Genomic DNA, 18,403 nt, shown 5'->3' with positions numbered 1-18,403 from the left:
GCTTTCTCATGCTTTAACTATTTCCCCCTTTGTCAAGCAATGAGAAATTTGGCTTGCTTTGCCTTTAAAGTCAATAATGGTTTACAAACTTTTGGAAGCATTTAACGATATGGCAAATCTAAAGAAAATCAAGACCAACACTACCAACTAAAAGGTGCCCTTCAAAGTGTGGTGTTTGATTATAATTCTTTAAGGAATCAAAGTAGCCATGGTTTAAAATGATTGAAAAGATCATTGTTTGCTTTGAATAATGTGTTCTAAGCTTAGAGTGTGTATCCAAAATTAGCTTTTAGTCTAAACTCAATAAAGGCTAAAATATTTTCTTTTAATTGGAGATATAGATCTTTTAACTTTATTTATCTGAAAAGAAACTTTTTTTTTTTAAAAAAAGGAATTTCAATGAAGCACAATAACGTTCAACGCATTTAATTTACCCTAAGTTCCTAATAACATTAGGGTTGCTTCTGCTGTTTACTTAGATTGAACGTATGTGTAGTGCTTCCTCTGCAAATGTTCTTTGAGGACCATGGGTCGAGATGCAACTTGTAAATCAAAGGAGAATGCTTCTTGAGCACAAATTTAAGACAACAAAAAGATGTTTCTTTAAATTTGAAGTGTATTTTTAAAATGCATATTGTTAAAAGAAAATAAAATGCAAGTAAGAGATAGAAATAAGCATATATAGTACTTATATATGATGTTTACTTTTAATAATAAAATTGGTGATTAAATGTAATAATTGTCACTTACCCAAGAAAAGCAACTACAGGAAAAGCCACAATTTTCCGTTCAAATGTGTCCCAATGTTATATATTACTCTTTAAGTGAGCCCATGCTAATCTCTAGCCCAGCAAACTATGCATAGCCCAAACGAGCATCGTGACCACACACTTGCGGGTTATTGCTTCCTGCACCTCCTTTATGACTTCTGGATTGCTAAATCCAAAAGGTAAAAAAACATTCCAGAAAGGATGCAGAAAGCAACTTGGAGATGCAGGTCCCTCTATCTTCTATCACTTTCTTATCATAATAGGAAGTGTAAGTTCTTACTGTTCCGTACTTGTTCTTTTCAAGATGAAACAAGCATTCAACTGTGGCATAATATAGTCAGTGCATATCTTTTGCACTAAGACCCTATGCAATAGTTATTGTGGACCCAAATCTAGATATAACACCCAAAAGACAAGTTGTGTTTTTCATAATTAATTTTGTAGAAACTAAGCAATTAAGATTTAGTCAAATTGAGAGTAACTGTGTTCAATTGTTCCTTTAGAAACACCATATAATCCTCACCCTTGGCCTGACTCCATCTACTATAGAAATTCAGTATTTATGCGAGCCTAATAGAAGTCAAGAACAAGAGAAAGAAAATGTTAAATGTGACAAAAACGGTGTTCACTATCAGCTTCAGAATTGATCACATATTTCCAGAAAAAAATAAAAATAAAAATAAAATCAAATTTTGCTCTCACTCTAGTATCATATCGCTTGCAAACATAAGGATCATTATTGCTTGTCTCTGCCCTTCTATTCAGAAAGAGTTAAATAAGTTAACTAGAGATAAAGATGGATTTTTTTAATATTCTAGCAAAAGTTTTAAAAAAAGGATTAGCAGTTATTTTTGGTTAAGATTTCAATACCCTTCAACTGATTTTACAAAAACACATTTACAACAATAAACTAATCTTTGCAACACATGTGCTCTCATTGGTGCATAAGTTGTCCTTGTGTGCTCTCTTCTTCATCTTCTAACATCCGATGAGGAGAATCATAGGGAAGATTCATCATATTTTCACCACTAACATAAACTACTCAAAAAATATAATGCTTCATCTCAGTGGAGAAGCGTTCAAGATAAGGCATCATCCACTTTCTATGGTCTGAGCTGAGAATCCATGAGTAACAAAATTGTAGGGACTGCCACACATGAATGCATACCACTCTTGGTAAGCATTGGCCTTTCATGCAAAGGCCTGAAGTTATGCCTTCTGTTTTTGGAAAACTAGACCTAAAAATTGCTAGGACTGCATAGCACAGATCATTAAGGTCCTTTGTAGTTGTGACTACTGAGTTCATGGATATTATGTCACCAGTGCTGAACTTTACAGCTAAAGAGCCATCTCTTGATTCTCCAGCATATGCATCAAGGAAATTGTGTTCAACCACCAAGACTGCCATTCTTGTTACATTATTGGTTAGCATTGATTGCTGTAAAGGGAAAATTGCAAACATAAATAAATAAATAATCAGGGCATGGCATGTTGGAGATGCCGCATTAACTAGTATATAAACAAAAAATTAATGAGAGACAATTCTTATTCCACGAGCTGGTTTTTAGTGTTGAGTTATGCTCAAATTTAAATTCTAAGACATGTGATCGATTAATCAGATTACAAAAATTATTAATCTAGGAAACTTAGTCTTACTCCAGCTACTTTATAATTATTCTCACGTGAATATTTAATGATGAAGATCAATGCGCATTGCAATTATGAAACATTGTCTTACTCCAGCTACTTTATAAGTTTTAGATATTCTGTCATAGCAGGAAAGTAGAAAACTAGAGCTGGCTTCTAACATGAAATGTTCAATTATTTTCTTCTGAAGAGGGTTAGTTTTCCTTGGCATCCATGTCTATAAAGACGTGCCAGTCAAATTCTAGAGTTCTTGTCCCACAAATAATATTTATTTAGTTAGAATTTGAAGACATGGATGTGAATGAGCCTCTGGCGCTTCAAGATTATGCACTAGTAAAACTTTTTCTTCAGCTATATTTTATTCCAGAATTATTCCTCATGAAGAGGGTGTGCGCATGTTGAATTTCATGTAATAATACTTTCCTAACTACTCTTTGAAATGTCCAGGTTTGGGAAAGTAGCACATAATGTGGTTAATATCATCAATTTGTTTCAACTGCATAAACCACATAAGCCTTTCTCTCCAGATGTTGGTGTTTGTGTTATATATATAGTTTAGAAGCTGCTAGTCAACAGATTTTGCATTGTGATTCTGCTAGACAGCTGCAAATACATTTTTTATATTACATGGTGAGCATTGTTTTGTATTTCATTTCTCTTCTAATAATTCCTTCTTTTATCAAAACACAAACACTCATAATCGTGGTTCACAAAAAGGTTTCATCAGAATTGTCTTGTTTTTCTATATGGACGTCTAAATTTTATTAAGTTGCTGTCTTATTGAAGTACTTCAAAAAAGAAAACCAAGAAAGCAGTCCAATAGTTAGGGATCAAACTTACAAGATTTGCTGTCAGCTTATCTTTTTCATCACTAGACCGTTTCTGCCATGCTCCATACCATATGATCTGATTACAGGACATGACTTTTTTATAACACAAAGTGCAAAAAAGAAAATAGTGTAGCGTGATATGCTCAGTGGGGGAAAAATAACTAGCACTAACACGTACCAACATATGTACCATGTAACGGAGTAATTTACAGTGACACATTTCACTAAAAAAATGAGAGTAGCCTGTTCATTATTGCACCTGAACTGAATAATCTTAATGATCTGAAAAACTATCAAGTGGGTTGATCGTTTTGGTTCCAAGAAAAGTTTTCAGCTAAGTAATATTAGGAATTAGAATTTTTGTTTCTAATTTATTTTAGGAAAATGCTTACTGTTGATTAGCTACATGATGAAATACTTTAACACAACTGACTAGGAGTTGATGCCATATTTATCCATCACTGATGCTAGACTATCATGGAGGTATGAAACAAAGAAGTTCTCATTCACAAAATATTAGAAATATTACAAAAAAAAATTACGTGGAATAGGAAAAGCAAAAATTGATGCTATATATTTTTTCCTTATGTTGTGTTTACTTTGAAGCCAGTCATATCGGAAAATCATTACAAATGTTGGTGCAATCTTCCAGTTATGGCTACCCCACTCAAACAATAAATGTACTACAATTTAACAGAATAAAAAAGGGGATTTCATTTGTTTATCAGCACAATTTCAACCATATAGAAGGAAAAGAAAGAACATACACTGAGAATTGAGATTAGAAAAAAATTTAAGAGAAAATTTTCAAAACTGAATTAACAAAATTTAAAATTAGAGAAAGGAAAGAAGAACTTACCATATTTTCATGTATGCTCCTGTTTACGCTGAAATTTGGTAAACAATCGCTAGTCTAAGTTAATTGCTTGCGAGATCAACTAGTGAATCTCAGGAGCATGCCATTTGTGTGTTTGCATTACATGTAAAGCCTTTAATGTTCATCGTTGCAACAAACATTCAATGGTTTGAGATTTGCAGAAAGTAAAGTTTTTTGAAAGAAACGAAATGCTGAAAGTAAATTGACAAGGGAAAGGTAAATTGCAGAATTTAAATGATCAGCGAGTTCATCCGATCGAATGAACCATTTAAAAGACAGGAATTATAAAGTGAAACGTAAATTGCATTGCACTTGAACTGTAAAGTTTGCAGAAACTTAAAATGGTTCACAATCATACATTCTCCTTGCGTACTCGTTTCTCTCTGCACTGGGTACTTTGAGTGTATAAGGATTTGTAGAAATGATTTGCGACCCTTAAATCTGACTAAAAAACTGCTATATATAGACATTAAAAAATAAACTGCCCTAACGGTCGAAACACTATCCTAATGCCAAGTGTCCTGCTACGTACACCTTGCATGCACATAACTGCTCCTTAGAACGGTTATCCATATTGCTCGAAGTCGAACTAATTTTGTGGAGTTTTGTCAGAAATTGCGCTAAGTCCAGAAATCTTGTTGCCTTGACTTCGATTCGACCATACGCCAGCTCGATTCGCCCAATGGTTCGAAGCCCTCTTTCTTGTCTTAGCCTTATATTTTGTAAATACTTCCTTGAACCTGTGAATCCTTTTCAATAGACTCTTCTTTCTTTTCGATTCAAACAGAACCTGACAAGATTCGTATTTAGAGCATATTTTTAGCTCATAAAAAAATATGGGCTAACAAGTTGCCCCCAAAAAATGCCTGCTTCGATTTGAGATCGAAGGAAGATGAGAAGTTGACATTTTTTCTCTTCTTCTACCAGTTTTCCTGAGATGGCGTCATAATTGCACGTTTACTGTGTAACCGTCGCCTCGATCTCCCACTACCCATCATTAATTCCATTTTTCTAGGCAGAGTGGGACACGTGTCACGCTGGGAAGTCGGAAGGGAAATCTGATTTGATTGATTTTTGACAATTGATTATTATTATATTGTTTTTTCCTTTTTAAAGTGAAACTCCATAAATAGCGCCAAAAACTCCAAAAAAAACCCCTTCAGCTTCTTTGCTTCCAAAACCCTTCTTCTTCTAATTCGTATCTACTACCTCCGGCGAGACCTTCTTATTTTCAGATATTCATATCAACCTGTTACTCCTTTCATCATCAACCTCACCGTATCTCTGAACTTTGCCACTGTTCTTCGTGAATCCAAGCTTTTACTCACTGATTCTACCAGTTACCAAACCCTTCGCAAGAATCATCCCTTTTCAGATTTCTTACGATGTCGCAAGGACAAGCAGTTCCGTTTGCTGGGAAGTGGCAACACTTTACAGTCAGGAATGATGGAGAAAAGGTGGTTCCAGAACCACATGGTGACGCAGAACAGACAGAAACCTGGGAATCAGAGGTGATGATCCCTTTTGCAGTGGAAAGAACGGTTTACGCTTTTGGTGGACCCCTGCCAGACAAAGCATCACTTTCGAGTAAAATGAGTAAGGTATTTCCCTGCTACCAAACTTGCGAACCTAGGATTTTTGATAGTGAGCCTTACAACTTTAATTGTTTAAGCAAACCCAACAAACTCTTTCGATCCGCCCCGTCAATAGCCCATAGGGATTACCTGCCTTGGCTTGATCGAGTCGAACAAGCGTATGAGGATTTCTGGAAGACATATGGCATCTTTGATTTGATACAATTCTCTCGATCTGGTCCTGAATATCGACCAGAAATGCTGATAGCAGCTATGCACTTTTTCGAGTCTTCTACCAACACCTTTCAGTTTAAATGTGGTATGATGACCCCCACTCTCTTAGATGTGGCCGCCCTCACAGGCCTTAGGCCTAGCGGAGAAACTTACGACCCCACTAATTCTAGTGATAATATCAAGCTAGTATATAATGAGAATACCTTTTCCAAATATATAGCTGAACACAAAGGACCGGTCGAAGAGGAGGTCTCTGATGAAGAGCACGTAGCCTTCTTAACTCTGTGGCTATCTCACTATGTCTTCTGCACGAAATCCTTGCAAGTAGCCAAAAGATTTATTCCAATGGCATTACAAATTCATGAAGGTCAGAACTTTGGATTTGGACGCCTCTTGTTAGCAGTGCTATACGAATCGCTTGGTGAGGCATGCGATGATCTGAAGAAATCGAAGGATGGGTCTTCCTTCTTAGTGTCTGGGCCTATGTGGCTTCTCCAGTTGTGGCTTAATGCCACTTTTGAACAGGAAATGGGATTAATAATCCCACAAGATTATACTGAAGAAGTTACAAATCGCTCGATCGAAGGCCAGAGAGCACTTCGACTAACGCCCAAGACCTTGGATCCAAGCTCACAAAAACTGTTCCTAAAGTATATGAGGATTTTCCTGAGCTTTGACAAGTTTCTTCCCCAACATGCTCTATTCATTAGTCGAGAAGTTGGCCCAGCCTGGTTCACTGACTATTTCCCTACTGTCGATCCGGACAATGAAGAAGAGGTGAACGAAATATGGTCATTTTACTTGAATCCACAGATCCTGTCTTGTCGTACAGGTGTTCAATCGAACTATTTAGGCCTGGTTGGATACCAGCCTAATTTGGTTTCAAGACAATTTGGCCTCTCGCAAATTCGTCCTAAAAGCTTGTTCGAAGATCCTCAAGACGTCATAAGAGGGGCCAATCTTTCGGAAAAGACTTTCAAGAAGTTTTTGAAGATTTCTCTTGATGAAAACTATGACTTGCATCCTTTTGAGTTCAACCATTCCCACTTCTGCACCATGGGGTTTATTACCTGGTGGGAAAAATATTATTCGACTCGTTCGGTTGGAGACACTACTACCATGATCTCCAGGCTTGAGAGTGGCTTTGCACAACCAACGGTCGAGAATATTCGCTCAAGCCTTCAAGCTCGAGGTACTAACTTACTTTTGACTTTCTAAATTGATATGTATTTTTGCTTTTTCTAATATTATTACTTTCAGGCAAAACACCCATGACGAAGAGGAGTGCTGAAACGTCTCGAGCTGACGTAAGACCCAAGAAACCCACTGGGGTGAAAATCCAGGAAGGGAAACAAGAAGAGAAGGTAACTCTTCCGAACTTATCTTTTAATCTTAACGTCTTGCCTCATATTTCTTTATTTTTTCAGAGTCAAAAGAAAGATGATAGCACTGAGACTACCACGACTTCAAAACGCTCGAAGCATGCGGGCGTCGAATTAGACGAAGAGAAAGATGCAAGTTTTATTTCTAATGTCAATATTATAGCTTTCTTTCAAGTCTATATTCTGACATTTCTTTACCCTCGTGATGCAGGAAGAAGAGGAGAGACCTCTTATAAGAAAAAGAAAGTTACCTACGACTTCAACCAAATCTGCTGACCAAACAGAGGCAGGCAATTCCCAGGCTCAAATGCCTAAGAAGAAAAAGAAAGTAAAGCAGGTCGAGCCTGAACCTTCTGTGGCTGCTGAGGGTGGTGAGCCAGCCAAGAAGAAAAAGAAAAAGACCAAGTCTTCAAAAGAACAAGGTGACAACCAGCCTGTTGACGTCCAACCACCTTCGCCCGATATTGACGGCACTGAGGTAGAAACTGCCCCTCCTATTGCTGAGATGGGCAACCCTGTCGATCAACCGGACTCACCTCAAGAACAACCTGCCGTCGAGGTATCATTCTCTTAATGTAATTTTAATCATGGCTTATATGAAACCATTCGTTAACCTTTTTTCCATGACAATTCGAATCAGGTGCAACAAAATGTCTCTGCAGAAGAAATACCCTCATGTGCGCGAACATCTCCCGCTCCTGAGGCGGATGCAGTGAATGTTGAGGAATGGGGTGAAGGTCAAGGCATTGGATCCAGTAGTCCTCATGGTTGGGCAGAGGTTGATGACCATCATGAGCCAAACCAGTCAGATAATACCATTCCTCATGAATCAAGTCAAAAAAGTTCATCTGAAGGAAACTTTTTCGATGAAGATGCCATAAAAGAGGCTGAAGCTGGAGGCTCCGACATTTACCCGGTGTCCTCAACATCTAAACTTTCCGCTAGCATAGGGATCGCAGAAGATACATTCATTCAAATGCAAAATGAAGACCCTGCTGCAGCCCTTCGACTCCTGCTGAACACAAGTCAAGCCAACACCTCAAGTGACAAGATTCCTGGTGCTTCGACCCCATCTGATGCTGAAATAAACTCTTCAGTACGTCAAGATTCTTTGCTCTTGAAGTTATCAACGGAATACGCACTGAAAGATGTGCTTAAATCCATTGAAGAGAACCCCTCTGCTGCCTTTGGGCACCTGAACTTTTTGAAGAAATTGCACAACCCCCTTACCTCTGATGAGACTCTAGGCAAAGTTATCCAAATCGAAACCATTATTGACCAGTTTGCAAGTACTGTGCAGAAAAAACGCGAAAATGGAACAAGACTAGATGCCCAGAAACAGGCATATACCCTTCTGCTCGAGAAAGCCCGAGCTGCTCAACATGAAGTCGAACGTCTCACCAAAGAGGCGAAAGAAGGGTCTTCTGAGATCAAAGACTGTGATGATAACATCTCCTCCTGGGAGGCAACTATTACGGATCTGCTGTCTCATGTCGATGATCTAAGGCAGAAAATTGTGACAGAGCAGGCCAAACGCAAGGAACTCCAGGAGAAGGCTGCTAACTCGATCCAGAAACTGGTTGATAAAAAAGGGAGGGAAGGCCTGAAGGCCTTTAGCGCATCTCAGGCTGTAGCGGATGAGGCAAAGGTTATGGAGAGTGCTGACCAGGTCTTAACTAAAGAGATGGCCTCCTTGAAAAAGCTGTATGGGGATTTGGTCAAGAACTTGTAGAACTTGTGATTTCTTTATTTCGAATTCTGTATTTCGATTCTACTTTTTGATGTAATATTGACAAATGCCCTTTTGTGGCAATTTACTATTATCGCCATTTTTATGTTTCCAGTATTTCTCTTATTCTATGCTTATTTTAACTTTGAGCAATGTTGGTTTATATTTTTTCAAATACTTACCATTCATACTCAAAGTACGTTTCTGAGGGGTTAGCTCCTCCAACTCATAAGCACCATTCGAATAAATCTGAATTATTTTAAACGGTCCTTCCCAATTTGGGGACCATTTGCCCAAGGCTCGATCCTTACTATCCATGGGCAGGATAACCTTCCAAACTAAGTCTCCAATATTAAAAATTTTTGACTTCACTTTCTTATTATAAGCCTTAGCAACTCTTTCTTTTTGTTTAGTCAAAACTTCTAATGCTCTTAATCTCTCCTCATCTAAATCAACCAATTCATCTGACATCATTTTCCAATAATGGTCGATTGGAATGTCCATTTGTTTTTGTACCCTGGCTGATTGCAAATGTATTTCGACCGGAAGTACAACATCATGCCCATAAGTCAGTCGAAATGGGGTAGTATTAGTTGATTCCTTAGGAGAATTTCTACATGCCCATAGAACTTGATCTAACGTTTTATTCCAATTTCTTGGCTTTTGGGCAATGTGTTTTTTAATCAAGTTAATTACAATCTTATTGGCTGCTTCGACCTGACCATTTGCTTGCGCGTAATATGGTGTTGAGGTTAATAATCGAAAGCCAGTTTTTTGGGCAAATTCTTGCATTTTTCGTCCAGTAAAAACTGAACCTTGATCAGTAGTAATTGTTTCGGGAATACCATACCTATAAATAATATGATTTTGAATGAAACTAATTACTGCTTCCTGATCAACATTGGGCAAAGGGACTGCTTCGATCCATTTTGTAAAGTAATCGACACCAACTATGATATAACGCTGGTTCTTAGAAGACGCAGGCTTGATTTCACCAATTAAGTCCAAAGCCCATCCTCTGAAAGGCCAAGGTTTGATTATGGAGTGTAACTCACTAGCAGGTACATGCTGTATCCCTGCATGCTTTTGGCATTCCTGACAGCCTTTAGCAAATTTTATGCAGTCTTTTAACATCGAAGGCCAATACAAACCTTGTCGAAATAAAAGCCATTTCATTTTATGGCCTGCTTGATGTGATCCACAGGCCCCACTGTGAACATGGGAAATTGCCAAGTATGCTTCTGATTCACTTAGACATTTTAGCAACACTCCTTCTGCAGTCTTTTTAAACAAATCATTTCCCACAACCACGTAATTTAAAGCCCTATATTTGACCTTTCGAGCCACATTACCTATTGGATTTTCCAAATATTCAACAATGGACTTTCTCCAATCATTATCTAACATATTGTCAATGGCCAAAATTTGAATTTTTTCCTGAAGATCATCCATGCTTTCATCTTCATTATTTTGTGGTGTACTTGCCCCCACAAGTTTTGGCATTGGCAATTTAGTGCCTAATGGCTCTAGTAACACCAGTTTATCTTTTATTTCGATCAACTGAGTTAACTTTTCCTTCGACATTTTGTACCCTGAAGCTATTTGGGCTAAATCATTTGCTTCTTGGTTTTCTTGTCGAGGTATATGCTCAATGTTAATGTAATCGAAATGACTCAGAAGAGAACTTGCCATAACAAAATATTTTGCTAAGTGTTCATTAACACATTTGTATTCTTGTGTTAATTGCCTCAACACTAATTCTGAATCACCCCTTATGTTAACATTTCTTGCCCCCAAGCTAATTAAAATTTCAAGGCCTGTAATTAGAGCCTCATACTCAGCCTCATTATTAGAACAAAGCCCTTTGATTTTATATTTGAATTTAGTTGGAACTTTATTTGGGGATATTATTAAAACTCCAATTCCAGTTCCATGTTTGTGTTTCGAACCATCGAAATACAAAATCCAAGGCTCTGTATCGACATAGTCTTGCGGCATTTCGATCACTGAGTGATCTACAATAAAATCTGCCACAATTTGACCCTTAACAGATTTCAAAGGCTTGTACGTTAAAGAATATTCTGTTAATGCTAAAGCCCATTTTCCAATTCTACTGTGTAAAATAGGTTTTGACAACATGTGCTTAATAATATCATAATGAGAATATACATAAACATCAACAGGCTTTATATATTGCTTAAGTTTTGCACAAGAGAAATACAAACAAAGACAAAGTTTTTCTATGGCAGTATATCTAGTTTCTGCATCATTTAGTACACGACTAAGATAATAAATTGCATGCTCTATGCCATCATCATCTTCCTGAGCCAACATGCTACCAATGGTCTTGTCAGACGCAGCAATATACAACTTCATAGTCTTGTTTCGACTAGGAGGCATTAACACAGGAGGCTTGATCAGATATTCTTTAATTTTATCAAAAGCCTTTTGATGCACTTCATCCCATTTGAATGATTCATCTTTCTTGAGTCGAAGTAATGGCGAAAAAGTTTGAGCTTTGCCACTTAGATTCGAGATGAATCGCCTCAAGAAGTTGATTTTTCCTAGCAAAGACTGAAGCTGTTTTTTGGTCGAAGGAGGCTTCGTCTCAAGAATAGCCTTTGTCTTGTTTTGATTTATCTCGATGCCTTTTTTATGCACCACAAAACCAAGGAAATCTCCTGCACGCACACAAAAAGCACACTTTAATGGATTCATTTTTAATCCATGTTTCCTCATTCGTTCGAAAGATTGCCTAAGGTAATCCAAATGGCTATCTTCTGAGGAGGATTTGATGATTATATCATCAATATAAACTTGCATAAATGTGTCAATAAAATCATGAAACATGGAATTCATGGCCCTTTGATAAGTGGCCCCAGCATTTTTCAACCCAAAGGGCATAACTACCCATTCATAAGTGCCTAAAGCACCAGGGCATCGAAATGCTGTTTTTGACACATCACTTTCAGCAATAAATATTTGGTTATAACCAGAATAACCATCTAACATGCTTAAAAATTCGAAGCCAGCTGCTGAATCTACCAACATTTCTGCTACTGGCATAGCATATTCATCTTTAGGTGTAGCATTATTTAAATCCCTAAAATCTATGCATACTCTAAGAGTTCCATTCTTTTTAATGACAGGGACTATATTTGCTAACCATTCGACATACCTGGCAGATCTGATGAATTTACTCCTCAGCAGCCTTTCGATCTCTTCCTTAATCTTGGACATGATTTCTGGTGCGAATCTTCTTGGTAGTTGTTTTACTGGTCTTCTTCCCTCCTTAATAGGTAATTTCATTTCGACCATTTCTCTGCTTAACCCCGGCATTTCGTGGTAATCCCAAGCAAAACAATCTTTAAATTCTCTAAGAAGAGGCACCAGCTTTTCTTTTAGACTTGAGGTGATATTGGCACTGATATAGGTTGGCCTTTTTATCGAGCCATCTCCAATGTCGATCTCCTCCAAAGGATCTTGAGCCTGCATCTTTGGCGCCTCACTTATGGGATTTTTTTCAAAACCCAGTGGCTCATCATCATAAATGCAGTCCAGTCTTCGATCCTTTATTTCTTTGTTTTCATGATCTTCGATCTTGGCTTCAACTGCCATATTTTGTTGGGATTCAGCCTCAAGGGCCGTATTTAGTCTATTTTCGGCCATATAAGTCGTAATTCTGGCCCATGCAGTGGCCTCAGGCATATTAATCTTCATATATATTCCACCCAGTTGGTGGAATGACTCCATCTTCAGAGGAAACAGCCTCAATTTCCTCCCTCTCCCATATAAACCCATGGGTAGGATGGAGTTTGACAGAGTGGATAACATTATCACTTGGCTCGAAAGCAATCTCCTTGTCACCACAAGGTGCTATGTTAGCCAAATTTTTGTCAAAGGTTTGTGGAGTAACATTATCAACCTCTGACTTATAGAAGCTTTGATCTGCCTCTATATTTTCAACAATCCCATCCTCCCTCCAGATAATGAGTTTCTGGTGGAGAGTAGATGGCACAGCCCCAACTCCATGGATCCATTCCCTTCCTAATAGCAAGTTAAAATTAGCCTTGGACTGTATTACCAGGAATAGAGTTGGTCGAACTATACTGCCTACAGCAACATCTACTTGAATGGCTCCCAAAGAATAGCCAGTTTTGCCCTCATAATTAGAAAGCACAATGTTGTGGGCAGATAGATCAGTGTCATGTTTCCCGATCTTGTAGAGCATAGATCGAGGCATTAAGTTGACAGCCGCTCCTCCATCTATGAGCACTTTGTTGATTCCAACATTCTCAACTTTTGCCCTGATGAAAAGAGGTTTGAGATGACTTTTCATCCGAAAATCTGGCTTTTCGAAATAAGCTAATTGTTCTTCCACACAGCCATTGTTCATAACATAGTAGCATACTGGCTTTGGGTCAGCCATATCAAAATGATCGAACTCACCTTCGATCTCAGTAACCTCAGACTGGACATCATATTCAGATGGCAAGATAGATACCACACAGATGACATCAAAGTCTGGTTCAGAATCCAGTAGATCCTCATCCTCCATCTTATTTTCATCCACTGGAGGCAGGAGTCTCTCTTTTACTGGCCTCCTAGACACTTCTTTATACTGGCCCGTTTGCAGATTCTGTTGGGCCAATTTCTTCTGACGCTGGAACCTGCACCATTGGGTCCTCGTCATAGGATTCTTTCCTCTGTAATTGTTCCTATAAGAGTACCTATTAGCCTCCTGTGGGCCAATTTGCTTCGTTCCACTCGAACCACCTACTTCCATGGCCCCTTTGTTGAACCTTATGAGTCCTTGGTGTATCCATTTTTCGACCGGAACTGAACCAGGAGGAACGAAAGTATTCCTTCGACCATACCTCTGATTACTGTTCGACTGCACCATAACCCTTTTGCCTTTATCGCAACGTTGGTTCTGCTTTGCCCCCTTGTTAACAGCTTGGTATTTTCTGAGGCCCTCAGTAGCCTCCCTATCACATACTGCACTGCAGCGAGGGCAGAGCATCACACTCTTGCCTTCGAGTTTGCATCTGTTCAAGAAATCAATTAGATCCTCCTCAGCCTGAGGATACACAACCTTCATTTGTTCGTTGTAATCCTCTTCAGATATGCCCTGAACTTGCACCTGAGACAACTCCATTGCTTCGACCATCATTATTTCTTGGGGCTCTGCATAAAGAGTTTCAGCAGCTTTGGATGTTTCAGCATGTGCCTGGGCAACCTTTGGTTTCTCACCAAATTTGAGCCTCCCTTCGTTGAGAGCCTTTTGAACCAAATCCCTGAAAAGAACACAACGTGAGGTTTTATGGCCAAGGAAATTATGAAATTTACAATAACCCCTCTTCTTCTGTTGTTCGATTGGGGGTACTTTCAAGCCCTTAGGAACAACAATTTGGCCATCTGTGACTAATAAATCAAATATTTCATCACATTTAGTTATGTCAAATGTATAAGTTTTAGACACAAATTTATCATTTTTAGGTTCAACAGGGTTTTTTTCATTGGAAGGTCTAAGGAGTTTACAAACATAAGGAGGTCCAGGTTTTAATTCTGCTAAATCAACCTCATTGTCTTCGATATCTTCATAAATAATATCGAACTCCTGGTCACTGTCATTGGTTTCGACATATGCAACCTTTTCCTTCTTGTGGAACTTAGAATTTCTAGCCTTTTCGGCCTTCAATCATTCGAGTTGTCGAACTCTATCAGCCAATTGAGCCATATCCCTTAAATACTGGTATCTAATTTCTTTCTAATCGAATAGTCTAGGCCACCAGCAGCCATTTCGACTAATTCATGTTCAGGGACTTGGGTGAAACACCTTGCCTTTAAGAGTCTGAATCTGTTCAAATAATCATCAATTGATTCAGGTGCCTTACCCCGAACGCTGGCCAACTCTTTAAGGCTTATCTTAGACTGTCCCATATAGAATTGCTCATGGAAAATCCTCTCCAATTGGTTCCAATTATGTATGGAATGAGGAGGAAGGGTTGTAAACCATGTAAAAGCATTTTTAGTTAAGGAATTAGGGAAATATTTCATTCTTAAATTTTCATTATTAGCCAAGTCCCCTGCCTCGACCAAATATCTAGCAACGTGTTCGACAGTGGACTCATTTGTCTCTCCTGCAAACTTAGTAAACTTAGGGATTTTCACACCCCTTGGTAATTCTGTCTGTAACACATACTCAGATAATGGAGACACGAAATTGGGCCTGTGTAAGCCCAAGTTCAAACCATTCTGTACTAGAATTGTTTCGACCATTTGGGCCAGGTTATTCTGCCTATCGAAACGGTTTTGTTGAACATTCCCTATTACTTCATCAGCATTTTGGTTTCTATTTACCAATACTATACCAGGGTTTGGTTCGACCTGTTGGGCTGGTGGCTCTATGCGTGCCACTGGTTGTGGTGCTTGAGCCATTTGCATCCCTGGGTTGTTAGGCATCTGTATCTCTTGGACAGGCGCCTGTATTTGGATCTGTCGAATTGGTGGTTGCGGTATGGGTGGTGCCCCAAAAAAGTCAGCAATTCGACTTATTTGATTTGTTAACATTTGGTAACTGTCATTTGTATTTTGAATTAAGGGGTTAATGACAGTTCCTATTTGTTGTGTTAACATGTTAACCATATCATGGTTACTTTCATCCATTTGTTGTCTGAGTGACAAAACGGATGTATTGGTTAAATTTTGAGGAATTACCCTACCTTGATTTCTCGCTACAGACCCTGATGGAGAGCACATATTAAGATTTTCTACATTTGGTTGAGAGTTTTGCAGCCCTGCCATCAAAGATGTGGGCATGCCATATAGAGGGTTTTGAAGCGGTCGAAAAGGACTTCCACTGGGATTCCCTAAACTGGGGTTATTCCATGGGGCAAAAGCAGATGCTGACACGGTCGAACTTGCCAATGTCATGTTAGTCATAGGAGAAGTCACCCCTGTCTGATTCATAACCGTCGAAGCGGTTGAACTTATCGTGCCAACAGTTTGGTCAGGAATTGCTCTTATGCCAGAATTTATATTGGCATTACTGACGGATGTCTGCGTTGGTTGCCCCTCCATATTTGGAAGGTCATTGTTTTGATTATTTGGAGGTGGTCTAGCCATCCTTGTACGAGTTTTAAATTCCGTCAAGTGTGGAACAGATTTCCCACTTCTTAAATGCATACAAGGTCAAAACAATTAAGAGTGCAATAAACCAACAGTACTGAATAAAACTTTAATAATAATTTAAAGCAGAAACACACAATTGACTGGTCCCACTGGGCGTGCCAATTTGTTTACGCTGAAATTTGGTAAACAATCGCTAGTCTAAGTTAATTGCTTGCGAGATCAACTAGTGAATCTCAGGAGCATGCCATTTGTGTGTTTGCATTACATGTAAAGCCTTTAATGTTCATCGTTGCAACAAACATTCAATGGTTTGAGATTTGCAGAAAGTAAAGTTTTTTGAAAGAAACGAAATGCTGAAAGTAAATTGACAAGGGAAAGGTAAATTGCAGAATTTAAATGATCAGCGAGTTCATCCGATCGAATGAACCATTTAAAAGACAGGAATTATAAAGTGAAACGTAAATTGCATTGCACTTGAACTGTAAAGTTTGCAGAAACTTAAAATGGTTCACAATCATACATTCTCCTTGCGTACTCGTTTCTCTCTGCACTGGGTACTTTGAGTGTATAAGGATTTGTAGAAATGATTTGCGACCCTTAAATCTGACTAAAAAACTGCTATATATAGACATTAAAAAATAAACTGCCCTAACGGTCGAAACACTATCCCAGTGCCAAGTGTCCTGCTACGTACACCTTGCATGCACATAACTGCTCCTTAGAACGGTTATCCATATTGCTCGAAGTCGAACTAATTTTGTGGAGTTTTGTCAGAAATTGCGCTAAGTCCAGAAATCTTGTTGCCTTGACTTCGATTCGACCATACGCCAGCTCGATTCGCCCAATGGTTCGAAGCCCTCTTTCTTGTCTTAGCCTTATATTTTGTAAATACTTCCTTGAACCTGTGAATCCTTTTCAATAAACTCTTCTTTCTTTTCGATTCAAACAGAACCTGACAAGATTCGTATTTAGAGCATATTTTTAGCTCATCAAAAAATATGGGCTAACAGCTCCTAAACATAGAGCTTTGTACACAACCAAGATTCTGAGTGAGTAAGGAAAACTGTTGGAGTCCATGAACTAGATGATCAACAATTACTACAGTTGGCTTGAAAACATAGAAGCTTATGTCCAAATCTTTGTTGTTCAAATCCACGGAGCATGTCATCATCCTTTTCTTTATGACTCTAAATTCTCTTCTGCTGATCTACAAACACATTTTATGTTTTATTGGAAATGTTACTAATACTATTTTGTCTGTGATATTTGTCAAACACGAGTCGTGAAGCACAACACACGCATTCTCAGAACTTATTTAAATGAGAAAGGATTAGATTAGATTAGAGGGTGAAATACATTGAGAGAAACTTACTCATTTGAGAAGTTCGCATACCCACTAGAAAACATCTTTTTAGATTACAACTGCGGATTTATTCACCGTTGTATTAGATTGATTTTGGGTCAGTATATTCTACACAAGTGATATTTCAAATTATTAGGTTGGATCGAAAAAAAGATATCTATAAAAAAAGATAAATATTTCACATTATATACTCTATCTTGTTGTCTCTATTATATCAATTGAAAATTTATTTTCATTTGACTCCTAATATTGTTACAAGTTGAGGACTAGTTTATTATTTTATTGACTTATTTTATAGCCCAAATCTCTATCAATTTTTTTAATATATTAAATAGAATTTGATTAGTGTGTAGAATTTAATTAGTGTGCATCAAGTCAAGGGTATTCCTCACTTCACACAGTAAAATACTACTTTAGAGAAAATGAGAAATAATTGAAATTAGTACCACTTTCTCGGTAAATATTGTATAGTTCATTTTTATTCTATAATAAGTGGTCTATTTATAATAACTAATGCTAAACATATGGCAATATATAATTTATAGAGTGTAAAATATTTTTAAAAACCAACACATATAAATGATATCTTTCTAATTTTCAACTTGAAAATGATCCTTTTTAATATCTGAAAAGCTCGAGTCAAGATATTAATCAAGTCTTATAATTAATAAATGACCAATAACTTAGATTATATGACAAATAATTATTTCGACTCGATAACTAGTGGTTTTTTTTTTTTTTTTAGTCGTTGAAAATAAAATATTTACCTTTTGACACGTTCAGGTCTACGTGAGCGTCGGGCTATTTCATGTTCATGCTTTAACTATAAACACGTATATGGCAACCATTTAATTAAAAGCTAG

General features: G+C 37.9%; 1 protein-coding gene across 1 annotated transcript; it reads right to left on the bottom strand.

The window, feature by feature from the left end:
• Positions 1 to 1,812: 1,812 nt before the first annotated feature.
• LOC113002398 (uncharacterized) lies at positions 1,813 to 17,374 on the bottom strand. The gene is made up of 4 exons (XM_026129695.2): positions 17,186 to 17,374; positions 7,043 to 7,056; positions 3,258 to 3,323; positions 1,813 to 2,208 (listed from the first exon to the last, which is right to left on the bottom strand). Exons 1-4 carry the CDS (start codon positions 17,346 to 17,348, stop codon positions 1,813 to 1,815), a joined length of 639 nt encoding a protein of 212 aa, XP_025985480.1. The 5' UTR covers positions 17,349 to 17,374.
• Positions 17,375 to 18,403: the final 1,029 nt, after the last annotated feature.

Source organism: Glycine max, chromosome 8, assembly GCF_000004515.6.
Source record: "Glycine max cultivar Williams 82 chromosome 8, Glycine_max_v4.0, whole genome shotgun sequence".
Lineage (NCBI taxonomy): Eukaryota > Viridiplantae > Streptophyta > Magnoliopsida > Fabales > Fabaceae > Glycine > Glycine max.
The sequence above is the reverse complement of the archived record's forward strand: the minus strand, read 5'-3'. Positions and strand labels throughout refer to the sequence as shown.